The 12,821-nt window shown below is 44.1% G+C and overlaps 1 protein-coding gene across 1 annotated transcript in view; it reads left to right on the top strand.

The window, feature by feature from the left end:
• Positions 1–12,732, top strand: part of COLEC12 (collectin sub-family member 12) — a 184,058-nt gene extending 171,326 nt beyond the window's left edge. The window contains exons 8-10 of the mRNA XM_011957777.1: positions 71–180; positions 10,484–10,629; positions 12,222–12,732. Of these exons, the coding sequence (XP_011813167.1) occupies positions 71–180; positions 10,484–10,629; positions 12,222–12,241 (276 nt within the window). The 3' untranslated portion in view covers positions 12,242–12,732. The remainder of the gene's footprint in view (positions 1–70; positions 181–10,483; positions 10,630–12,221) is intronic.
• Positions 12,733–12,821: the final 89 nt, after the last annotated feature.

Here is a 12,821-nt window from a genome sequence, read left to right as displayed (position 1 = left end):
AATAAAAGAAGAAGGCCTGAGACATCTGTTCTGAAAAATAGTCACGCACCATCCCTGGTTTGTTTTTCAGCAATGGATAAAAAAACAGATGGTAGGAAGAGAGAGCCACTGGATCGGCCTCACAGACTCAGAGCATGAAAATGAATGGAAGTGGCTGGATGGGACATCTCCAGACTACAAGTAAGTACTCAGAAGCTTCCAGATTGGTGGTCAGGCTCTCACTGTTCTGTTGTCACTTCTTGCCCGACTCCCCACAGTTTCTTCCTTAATGACCTCATGTCCTAGACGCTCCTCCCAAACTGGGGCTCCTGGTACTAGTTGCATATTTCCCCTGGAGAAATCGTGGTTGACAGTTGATATGCTGTCAAATAAAGCTTTCCTTTCTTTTCATGGAGTGAATTTTTTTTCATTTCTAAGGAAAAAATCATGAAACTCATAAAACCACACAGCGTAATACTTCTGGTCGAGGCATTTTCTTTAAACGCTATGGGAAAGCATGATGAAGCCCAGGCAACCTCAAGCATGTTCAGCGTTCGCCCCAGGCGTGTTTCCAAGAACTGGGGAGCTCCCTTCAGGATCACACTGTGGATGCCCCTGAAAATCTAGTTGGGCTTCTATGCAGAGGGTGATTAGAAACTACAGATGTGTAATTTTCCTGGCTCACGCCTGTAATCCCAGCACTTTGGGAGGCTGAGATGGGCAGATCACTTGAGGTCTGGAGTTCAAGACCAGCCTGGTCAACATGGCGAAACCTCGTCTTTACAAAAAAAAAAATACAAAAATTAGCCAGATAGGGTGGCGCATGCGTGTAATCCCAGCTATTCAGGAGGCTGAGGCAGAAGAATTGCTTAAATCCAGGAGGCGGAGGTTGTAGCGAGCCGAGATCGTGCCACTGCACTCCAGCCTGGGCCACAGAGCAAGACTCTATCTCAAAAAAGAAAAAAAAAAAAAAAGAAACTACAAATGCCTGACTTTCCTACACGTAGGAAGTTAAAATACACTATAAACAAAGCTGCATTTGCGGGATAACCATCCCCTAGAGGTTTGAAGATTCCCTATAAGTCCCATGTGACCTAAGTTCTATGAAAGGGGCAACAAAGAACAGAATCACTTTGAGGTACCTTCTCAGCTAACCCAGAAGTCTCCAGGGTCTCATGCTACCCCAGGGGATGTTAGCCCCTTCCCTAATTCTAACAATGACTGTATTGCATCAGTTTGATTTTCACGTCTCCATACTCTGACTTTGCCTCTAACGGGTGTGAAAATTGCAAGGAACTGTAACAAATGAAGCAGAATTTATTAAAAAAAAAAACCCTCTGAGTAACCGTTAGTTTGCTGGAGACAGAGAGGCCAGACCCTGCAGAGGCTCCACCAGGCACAAGAGCATCACCGCATTGGAAGCACTTTCTGAGCATTGGGCAAAGGCCATGGTGTGGCCTCTGGGGCTGTCCCAGGAGAGGAGAAAACAAGGGTGTTTCAGGCCTAAGACAGTCTCATGGCCATGGAGGCCTAGGCTTGTATCAGCCGAGCAGCAAGGAGGAGGGTCAGGGGTGATGGAGAAGCCAGATCGAGTTTTGAAAATGTCCCTGTGTGCGTGTGCATGTGCATTTGGATAAACAGGCTCTCTCGTACTTTCAAATTCTCCATGTGAGTAGGATCAGAGGATAAAGGAGGAAATCAGAATAAGGCCATCTCTCTTTTATTTTTGTTTGTTTTTAAGAGACGAGGTCTCACTCTGTTGCCCAGGCTAAAGGGCAGTGGCACGATCACAGCTCACTGCAGCCTCTTATCTCCCCAGCTCAAGCAATCCTCCCACCTCAGACTCCCAAGTCCCTGGGACCACAGGTGCACGTCACCGCACCCGGCTAATGGTTTAAGCTTTTGTTTAGACATGGTCTACTATGTTGCTCTGGTTGGTCTCAAACTCCTAGCCTCAAGTGATCCTCCCACCTTGGCCTCCCAAAGCACAGGTATGAGCCACTGCAGCTAGCCAGGCCATCTCTTTATAAAAAATAAACACGTGGCCAAATATTGATTTGGAACATTAGAAGATTTTAGGTCTGAAGGTGAGCCTTAGACTGCCCTTAAGGGCAAGTGGATGTCTGCTGCAGGCCTGTCAGAGACCCGTCTGCTTCTCTGCGCCTGTCCTGGGGAGAGGAAGGGGTGCCCCCTGGCATACTCTGGCACTTGAGAATTTGCCTGATAAGCCAAGGAAAGTGCCCAACACATCAGGGACACACTTTAGGAGACCCAAAACAGTTGCAGGAATCACCATCTAAAACAGTAGCTGTAGAAGGTTGGAGCTGGGGATGGGAGACAGAGACTATTTTCTTAGAAAGACAAATTTTGCTTTTTTTGACAGCCAAGAGTGCCAGGGTCTTTTTTTTTTTTTTTTTTAAGAGAGTTGGGAGAAGCTGGAAAAAAAATAATCTTCTCCACTTTTTTCACTGCCATAAATGCACAGAGGTCTGGGTTAGACTCACTAAGAAATTCAATCTTAAGCCTTTCCTCAAGAAAAAAACTGGATTGTCCCATATGGAATGGATTGAGCTGGAACATTACTGTCTGTGCCAGCTCTCCCAATGTGAAATTTTTCTCCTCTTCCCTGGGGTCCAGCAAGAGTTATATGATTTGGATGGAGCGCACCGGCTTGGTCCCCAGGACCTGAGAAGAATGACATCACCAGACACCTCACTGGGCACCCAGTCCCCAACCACAGCCATTTTGGAGCCTCCCAAATCCTCAGCTTCTGCACCCCAGCCACCACACAGGCTGTGCTTCTCGTTTTCCACCCAAAGGAATACATAGGCACATAAAAATCCCCAGGATCAAATTTTAAAAGCAAGAATAAGTTAGGCAGGCATGTTATGAGGTCTCAATAACCAAAGGCTAATTTAATTTGACATATAATAATAAACATTGCACACACTAGAAAGCAAGCCAGTGCAGTCAAGGGAGGGAGTGCATGCTGTAGCGTCAGCAAGATTGGGGTTCTGGGCCTTGAACCAGCAACTCTCAAAACTGCGAGGCCTCATGCGAGTTCCTCAACCCCACAAAACCTCCATGTCCCCATTTAGAAGATGAATTTTACAAAAGTACCTATGTCAGTATTGTGAAAATCAAATGTGATATCTGTATGTAAAGCCTGTACAGGGCTTGGCACGTAGGAAGTGCTCGAGAAATAGTCTATTATTACTATTATCATCATAATTATTATCATATTAGTTAGCAGTTGCTGATAAATACTACATAGCATGTATATATTTTACAGTATCCTGATTGGGATGTTCACACAGTGTCTTACTCAAGTCCCACAACAGGTTTGTGAAGAACACAAGAAAAATGTTCTCTGCATGGCCTGGGAATGGGGACTGGGCTTTAGGCTCTCAGGGGTCTCCCATGAGTATAAACTACCCCAAATACGTCTCCTCCTAGTCAGACCCACTTTTTTTTGGAGATGGAGTCTTGCTCTGTCGCCAGGCTGGAGGGCAGTGGTGAGATCTTGGCTCACTGCAACCTCCGCCTCCCAGGTTCAAGTGATTCTCCTGTCTCGGCCTCTCAGTAACTGGGATTACACGCACCCCCCACCACGCTTGGCTAACTTTTTTGTATTTTTAGTAGAGATGGGGTTTCACCATGTTGGTCAGGCTGGTCTTGAACTCCTGACCTCAGGTGATCCTCCTGCTTCAGCCTCCCAAAGTGCTGGGATTACAGGCACAAGCCACCACACCCAGCCATCAGACTGACTTATACTCGCCTCGTCTTTGCATCTGTGGCCTCCAAGCATTGGCCCATCCACCTCCCTTACCCCTGCCACCAGCAGTGATTTCTGGAACAGATCATCGCAAGAGACTATTATGAACAGTTATTCACCAACAAATTGGATAACTTAGAAGAATGGATAAATTCCTAGATACCTATAGCCTACCAAGACCGGATCCAGAAGAAATAGAAAGCATAGGCTGAGGTGGGAGTATCATTTGAGGCCAGGAGTTCAAGACCAGCCTAAGCAACAGAGGAAGACCCCCCATCTCTTAAAGAAAAACAAGGAAAAAAAAGGAAGAAATAGCCTGGCCAGCCTAGTAACAAATAAGGAGATTGAAGTAGCAATCGGAAACCTCCGAAAAAAATAAGCCCAGGACCAGATGGCTTCACGGCCAAATTCTACCAAACATTCAAAGAAGAGTTAGCATCAGTCCTTCTTAAACTCTTCCAAAAAATAGAAGTCGATGGGCCTGGCATCATTCTATCCCTTGCCCAGGTTAAGAAGAATTAAGTACTACTGCTTTCCCCTTACTCTTTTCTCCAAGCACACATACCATCCTTTTAAAACGGTTTGTGGGTTTCGTGGTTACTGTTAAAGAGAAAATAGACGAGGGATAAAAGGCTCTATCCTCTGCGTCTTGGCCTCACCTCGTTTTTCATGTTGAGACCTGGTTGTGAAAGAGAGTGCTGGAACGGACAGCAACAGTGACATGGAACAGAAACCAGAGGCTTAGGGGACACACAGATTGAGCTCAGGCCTATTTCCTATGAAACACTCAACCTGACTTGCTGGATCTTACGGCTCCTTCTGCACTGCAGCAGGACAGGACCAGCTGAGGGGAAAGAGTGGCGTGAGATGCCATTTGCAATGGCCCAGGACAGTTCCAAGGATGGGTCCCCAGGGACTTTGGATCCACACACCAATACAATTTCAAAAGAAAGATTGGCAGGGCCGACACAGATCAGCAGGATTTTATTTGCCGATTAAGGACAAGGCTTTTAAAAAGTACCAATCAGCAAATCTCAACATTAAAGAAAATAATAAACCTGTAATTATTTCCAGGAAGACACGGCTGGCCATCTTACATTCACACACACACACTCTCCTTATTCTTCTCCTTTCACCAGGTCCTGTGAAAACTTCATTCTTGGTCAACACCCAGTCCCTGACTGGAGATTAGAGTCCATTGGCCCACAGTCTCATGATAACATTTGATGAATTACCTTGAAGTGTCTGCCATGAGCCAGCCTCTGTGCTGGCCTGCAGGATCTTTTCTGGAGTGTGGGGGCAGCAGTATGAGTGAGCAGTTGTCATTGGGATCATGTTTTAAAAAGGCAGGTTTCCGGGGCCATGTCACAGTCAATAGAACATAGCAACCCTAACTGTGGATACAGCAAAGAACAGGCCTTCAAAGGAGATTTCAACATTCCCCTCTCAGTTACTGATGGACAAATTGATAGGGATATAGTAGACACAATCAACTAACTTGACTTATTTGATATTTGTGAGACATTTCACCCAACATCTGCAAATACATATTCTTTTCAGGCGCGTGTGGTACATTCACCAAGATGAACTATATTCTGAGCCATAAAATAAGTCTCAATATTTTAAGATTTAAAAGAACTAGAACTATAAGGCCAGGCATGGTGGCGCACGCCTGTAATCCCAGTACCTTGGGAAGCCGAGGCAGGTGGATCACCTGAGGCCAAGAGTTCGAGACCAGCCAGGCCAACATGGTGAAACCCCGTCTCTACTAAAAGTACAAAACATTAGCCGGGCGTGGTGGCAGGTGCCTGTAATCCCAGCTACTCAGGAGGCTGAGGCAGGAGAATTGCTTGAACCCGGGAGGTAGAGGTTGCAGTGAGCTGAGATCACACCACTGCACTCCAGTTTGGGTGAGACAGTGAGACTCCATCTCAAAACAAAACAAAAAAAACTACAACTATATAGAGTATGTTTTCTGACCAGAATAATTAAATTAGACATAGATAGAAAAATATCTGTGAAATCCCAATTATTTTAAATCACACATTTCTTAATAACCCATGGGTCAAAGAAAAAAAATCACAAAGGAAATATGAAAATGTTTCAAAGAAGATGAAAACATATCAAAATATGTGGAGTGCAGCTAAAATAGTATTTAGAAAGGGATATTTATAGCTTTAAAATACATGTATTAGAAGCATTGTTTAAGGGTTGAAAATCAATTATCTAAGCTTCCACTTTACCAGGGTAGAGAAAGAAGAACAAATTAATCCCTAAGTAAGTTAAAGGAAGGAAATAATAAAGACTGGAAAGTAGTGAAATAGAAAGACCAACAGTAGAAAGGATCTATAAAACAGGAACATGTCAAAGTTGATCTTTTCCTTTGGGAGGCCAAGGCAGGAGGATTGCTTGAGCCCAGAAGTTCAAGACCGGCCTGAGCAACATAGCAAGACCCCATCTCTACAAAAAACTTAAAAATTAGCTGGGTGTGCTGGTGTGCATCTGTGGTCCCAGGTATTCAGGAGGCTGAGGTGAGAGGATCACTTGAGCTTGGGAGGTTGAGGCTGCAGTGAGCTGTGATCACACCTCTGCATTCTGGCCTTGGCTTTTTTTCTTTTTTCTTTCCTTTTTTTCCCAAGACAGAACAAGACTCTGTCTCAAAAGAAAAAAAAAAGGCTGATCCTTTTACTCTTGGTGTAATGAATGTAGGTATAAGCATGTCACTGGGCAGACTGTCACTGTTAATGGAGGCTGCCTGCTAGACCTGTGGGAGCCGAACACATGTGGGACTGGGTACTGCCCACCTGCTCAGAGCAGAATGCTAAGGGAGCTTTTTTGCCTACCCTGCTTGCAGTTGCCCACCTTGGATCACCAGAGATGTGACAGTCTTCCTGAGAATCTCCCAAACACACTAGAAGCTCTTCTGTTCCTCTGTCCACAGGACATCATTTGGTGGGAGTGTGCTGTCACATTACGAGTCACAGCTTTCATCTTCACATCACAAAGATAAAATGTGCTGCCTTGCTGTCTATGCAGACTGCTTCATGTAATATCATACGTTGTGCTTTTAGTTTTTTGTGTTTTATTTTTTATTTTTTAAGATGGTCTAGTTCTGTTGCCCAGGCTGGAGTGCGGTAGCACAATCGTGGCTCACTGCAGCCTCAACCTCCCAGGCTCAGGTGATCCTCCTATTTTAGTCTCCTGAGTAGCTAGGACTTCTGGCATCAGCTGCCATACCTGGCTAATTTATTTTAAATTTTTTATAGAGATGGGGGGGTCTCACTGTGTTACCCAGGCTAGTCTCGAACTCCCGGCCTTAAGCGATCCTCCTGCCTTAGCCTCCTGAAGTGCTGGGATTACAGTGTGAGCCACTGAGCTAGGCTGAATTAGAGGATGCTAAAGGTTCTCTTCCAGGCTCTTTCATTCTACAGTCCTATATTCTAAATCCTATTTTTTTTGAGATGGAGACTCGTTCTGTCGCCCAGTCTAGAGGGCAGTGGTGTGATCTTGGCTCACTACAACCTCCACCTCCTGGGTTCAAGTGATTCTCATGCCTCAGCCTCCCCAGTAGCTGGGACTCCAGGTGCCTGCCACCAGGCCTGGCTAATGTTTGTTTTTTTTAGTAGAGATGGGGTTTCGCCATGTTGGCCAGGCTGGTCTTGAACTCCTGACCTTAGGTGATCCACCCACCTCGGCCTCCCAGAGTGCTGGGATTACAGGTGTGAGCCACTGTGCCCCGCCTCTAAATCCTATTCTAAATATCTTATATTTAGATATATATACTTGATGTGTGTGTGTGTGTTTCCAGCTTACTGGAGCAGTCAGTCCAAGCATTTCCAGGATTCCTGGTGTACTCAGAGTATGATGTCCAAGTACATGTATGTGCTGCTACCACTCAATTCTGTGACATGTGTATGATAATGTAGAATTCAGGGCTTTGAGCCCCAGACTTCAGCCATTCATCTTGCCAGAATCTACCTGTGAATGAGGTTAAGGCACTGTTTAAGCTGACATTCTTCTCCAAAATATATACATTTATGCTTATTTGACATGTTATGTTCTATTTTATTATAAACATGCAGACTGAGGGGTTTTTCCGCAAATCTCTCCATGTGATTTTAGCTTTGCCGAAGAGATGCTTTGAGACTCTGGGTGGTCAGTCCACAGAATAAATTGTCCCTGCAGCCTGGCTTCAGGCTACGCACTTTCCACCCATTCTGGCCTACTGAAGTCACCTCTGCTCATAGAACTGCATTCTGCTTTTAGTCCTAAGGAAAGCCTTGAGCACTGTATGTAAAGAATTCCAGTGGCCTGGAAAAACAAATGGAGAAAGGTGATAAAGATTATCTCCTTTCTTATCACTCAGCTATTTCTCTGCCTGGTTGTTACATCCTTTTTATTTATTTAACTTAAAACGACTTAAAAGGAAACGCAAGGGGAAAATATTAAGCGGGACTTCTAAGCCCAAAGAGGTCGTATTTATACAATTTCCCAATTAACTGAGAAATCAAGAATATCAAATATCCTTGATTCGGGAGTCATAGATCTCAAATTTTATAAACAAAAGTGGAATCAAACCCCCTCATATTACTGGCAGAAATGAATAAAATGTACATCCACAAGATCAAACTGCTCAGGCATTGTTGACATCTCCAGAAGAATCTCACAAGGTGGAAAGAGTTACACAAAAAAAGCAAATGTGAAAGTAAACTACTTTTCCTTCCAACTTCATCTCTGTCTGGTGTCGGGCTGAGACTGTCACAGGCTGAAATGTTGAACTCATTGTGGCTCGTCTGTCATGTAAGCTCTAAGAGCTGGGACTTCGTCTCTTCTCTGCACTGCTATGTTGCCATCACCCAGATGATACCTGGCTCATAGCAGGAGGGCTGTGGATGCCTGGTGTGAGTGAGTGAGTGAGTGAGACTATTTTCTAACTCTCCCTTCTAAGTAGCATCCCATTTTACTCCCATTTGCGGTCACTCAATTAATATATATATTTTTTTGAGATGGAGCCTCCCTCTGTTACCCAGGCTGGAGTGCAGTGGCATGATCTTGGCTCACTGCAAACCTCCACCTCCTGGATTCAAGCGATTCTCCTGCCTCAGCCTCCCAAGTAGCTACAGGTGCCTGCCACCATGCCCAGCTGATTTTTGTATTTTTAGTAGAGACGGGGTTTTGTCATGTTGGCCAGGCTGGTCTCAAACTCCTGACCTCAGGAGATCCACCTGCCTCAGCCTCCCAAAGTGCTGGGATTACAGGCATGAGCCACCACTCCCGGCCTTCATATTCATTTTTTTAAAATCCCAAAATACACATGTGGTGTGGGGGAGTCAGTTCTACCCTGTCCCCATCCTCTGACTATGAACTTCAACTGTCCTTTCATGCTGCCCTCTGGTTTTGCGGGTCTTACTGTCCAGAGAGGCAGGGCCATACAGGCTGTCTTCTCGGGTGACCTGAGGATACTCTGTGGCCAGTGCGGTAATGAGTCATTGTTTATGGGAAGCACCCTCTGCTGCAGATGTTCTTCCAGACCCTCCACGTGAGGCTGGCTTGTCCTCTCAGGCAGCAGCCGCAAGCTTCTGTGAATGAATCTGCTTCTTAGACAACACTGAGCCTTCAAAGGGTAAGTCTGGAAGCACACCTGATTGATTCATGGAAATAGAATCCCTAACTGTTATCTGTGGCAAAGTGCTGTTCCGAGCCGCAGCATCCAAGTTAAAAGCCCCATGTGAACTCATCCTAAAGAAAACTTGTTTTTAAGAATCTCTCTCTCAAAAAAGGCAGTGAAATGTAGGAGTCATTTTCAGTAAGATTAAATTACTATTTCTTTCTAAAGCGATCAGCCTTCTACAACTCAGCCAGATAATCATAACCAGTTATTTGTAATTGTAGGTTCTTATAAATGTATTTCAAAAGTCTTTCACTTTCTCTTCCTGGCTCTTGGACTTGTTAGAGGCAAGATATTGAAATGTACACGGTCCCTCTGGGTTCTCACAAGACCGTGTCTGTGTGTGTGTGTGTGTGTGTGTGTGTGTATCATGTCCTCATAATGAATAGATATTCTCACACATATATGCACTCATGCCCAGAAGTCAGCATTCCAGTACACATCAGAAAATCATTCATCTAACTGTCCCAAAGCAAGATCCGCTCCCTCCACATTGTGATGAACCTGCGTAGTGAGTTTGGTTCATGGTAGCAAGGATCACAGGCCTGCAGGGAGATGCCGCATTATGCATTACTCTGCAAAACAGCTCCTCCTTACTCTGAATAAGAGCACGTACTGCTTCTTAAACTGCATTTTCATTCCAGGATAAATGACATGCTTCAGTTTTGTTTTTTTTTGTTTTTGTTTTTTTTTGAGACGGAGTCTCGCTCTGTCGCCCGGACCGGAGTGCAGTGGCTGGATCTCAGCTCACTGCAAGCTCCGCCTCCCGGGTTTACGCCATTCTCCTGCCTCAGCCTCCCGAGTAGCTGGGACTACAGGTGCCTGCCACCTCGCCCGGCTAGTTTTTGTATTTTTAGTAGAGACGGGGTTTCACTGTGTTAGCCAGGATGGTCTCGATCTCCTGACCTCGTGATCCGCCCGTCCTGCCTTGGCCTCCCAAAGTGCTGGGATTACAGGCTTGAGCCACCGCGCCCGGCCTTGTTTTTTTATATTTCTCTGCTGCTCTTGAGTAAAGAAAAGCTGTGCATTACTGTGCAAATAACATTCAATTTCTGTTTTAGAAATTGGAAAGCTGGACAGCCGGATAACTGGGGTCATGGCCACGGGCCAGGAGAAGACTGTGCTGGGTTGATTTATGCTGGGCAGTGGAACGATTTCCAATGTGAAGACGTCAATAACTTCATTTGCGAAAAAGACAGAGAGACAGGTGAGCAGTAGATGGGATTTAAGAGGGAGCTGCCAGCTTATGTCCTATGAAGGGGTGAGGGGTGGTGAGTACAAGGGCCCTGAATGCAGGCTCTGCAATTAGGTTTCAGTCCTGGTTCTGCCATTTATTAACTGGGCAGGTGATTAACCTCAGGGGAATAGTAATAGCATCTTCTTCACGAGGTTGTTGTGAAGATTTAAATAATAAGTGTGCCTCACATATAGGAAGTACTCAACGAATGCTAAACTAACTGACCCAGATAAGTATCTTATATTGTGAGTTAATTGTTCTTTAAGATATAGCACCGGCCAGGCACAGTGGCTCATGCCTGTAATCCCAGCACTTTGGGAGGCCGAGGCAGGCAGATCTCCTGAGGTGTGGAGTTCGAGACCAGCCTGACCAACATGGAGAAACCCCATCTCTACTAAAAATACAAAATTAGCCGGGCGTGGTGGCATGTGCCTGTAATCCCAGCTACTCAGGAGGCTGAGGCAGGAGAATTGCTTGAGCCTAGGGGGCAGAGGTTGCGGTGAGCCGAGATCGCACCATTGCACTCCAGCCTGGGTAACAAGAGCGAAACTCTGTCTCAAAAAAAAAGAAAGAAGATATAGCATCAATGTTAGTCCTTTTTCATAGACATTCATACACAGCTAATCCAGGCGGCCACGCATTCAGTTCCACGAGTATCTACTGAGCATCTACTATAGGCCAGATCCTGTGATCCATAATAGAGGGAGATCGTCTGTGCTGCTTATGAGCTCATAAGCCAAAGCAGCTTGTGGAGATTTTCTTGACTTCAAAGGCTGTGTACCTACAGCTTCATTTAACACACGACCCTCTTTGGAATGCGGCATCTTCGTTTTCTTCACCAGAATGAGATTGAAAGTCTGTGATAGGGGATGGGGGAAATGGGGAATGAAGGCGAATGGGTATGGGGTTTGTTTTTGGGGCGATGGAAATGTTCTAAAATTAAACTAGATTGGTTCTAAATTGCATAACTTCGTGAATATACCAAAGACCACTGAATTATATACTTTAAATGGGTGAATTATACAATTTGTGAATTATATTTCAATAAAGCTGTTCATTTAAAAAGTTGGCAGTAAACAAAAACCTCAAATATATTTTGGTCAAACTATTTTTGGAAGTAACTGGGGCATAAATTATCCATATTGCCATTCAACAGACAATTATTGAGCACCTTTGATGTGTCAGGCATTGGTCCAAGTGCTAGGGACCTTAAGACACATAGGAACTCACAGCTGGGTCAGTTGAGGGGGAAAAACACAGATATCTAAACAAGAGATTATAATTGATGGTGACAAGTAACTCAGATTTGTCTTTTGTATGCTTTGTTTGGCCATTTGGGATTTGAGTAGGGACCAAGCTTCCCCAGAATAGGCTCTTTCAAAATGAAACTTAGCTTTTCATCTGAATAAGATCTTCTAGATGTTTCTTTGAAAATATAAGCATTGTTGAATGATGTATTTTAGACACTGTCCTATAAAAATACACATTCATTTTTTTTTGAATTGTACTTTAACTTTATTATTTAAGAAAAACTAATGCCCATTCTTATTTCTCTATTTTAGTACTGTCATCTGCATTATAATGGACTGTGATGGAATCACATGAGCAAATTTTCAGCTCTCAAAGGCAAAGGACACTCCTTTCTAATTGCATTACCTTCTCATCAGATTGAAAAAAAAAGCACTGAAAACCAATTACTGAAAAAAAATTGACAGCTAGTGTTTTACCATCCGTCATTACCCAAAGACTTGGGAACTAAAATGTTCCCCAGGGTGATATGCTGATTTTCATTGTGCACATGGACTGAATCACATAGATTTTCCTCCGTCAGTAACCATGCAGTTATTCAAATTATGTCTTCCAAAGTATGGAACACTCCAATCAGAAAAAGGCTATCATTGGTTGGTGAGTTATAGGAAGAACTTAAGCATATACTGTGTAAACAGTACCATACGTTTCTAAAAATCCCAAGTGTAGGAAAAATATGCAGACATACAGATATATAGGCCAACTCTTAGTAATAATATGAAATATACTTAAAGAGCTTTTAAAACTTTGTATTTTTGTACAAAATATTTGCCTTTTACAATTTTTTTCCTTTTTTTTTTTTTTTTGTCATTTTACCGACATAATACATGGAGCCAAAGAAAACAATAATGGTA

Source organism: Colobus angolensis, unplaced genomic scaffold, assembly GCF_000951035.1.
Source record: "Colobus angolensis palliatus isolate OR3802 unplaced genomic scaffold, Cang.pa_1.0 Scaffold45, whole genome shotgun sequence".
NCBI classification, from domain to species: domain Eukaryota; kingdom Metazoa; phylum Chordata; class Mammalia; order Primates; family Cercopithecidae; genus Colobus; species Colobus angolensis.
This window is presented reverse-complemented; position numbering and strand designations above follow the sequence as displayed.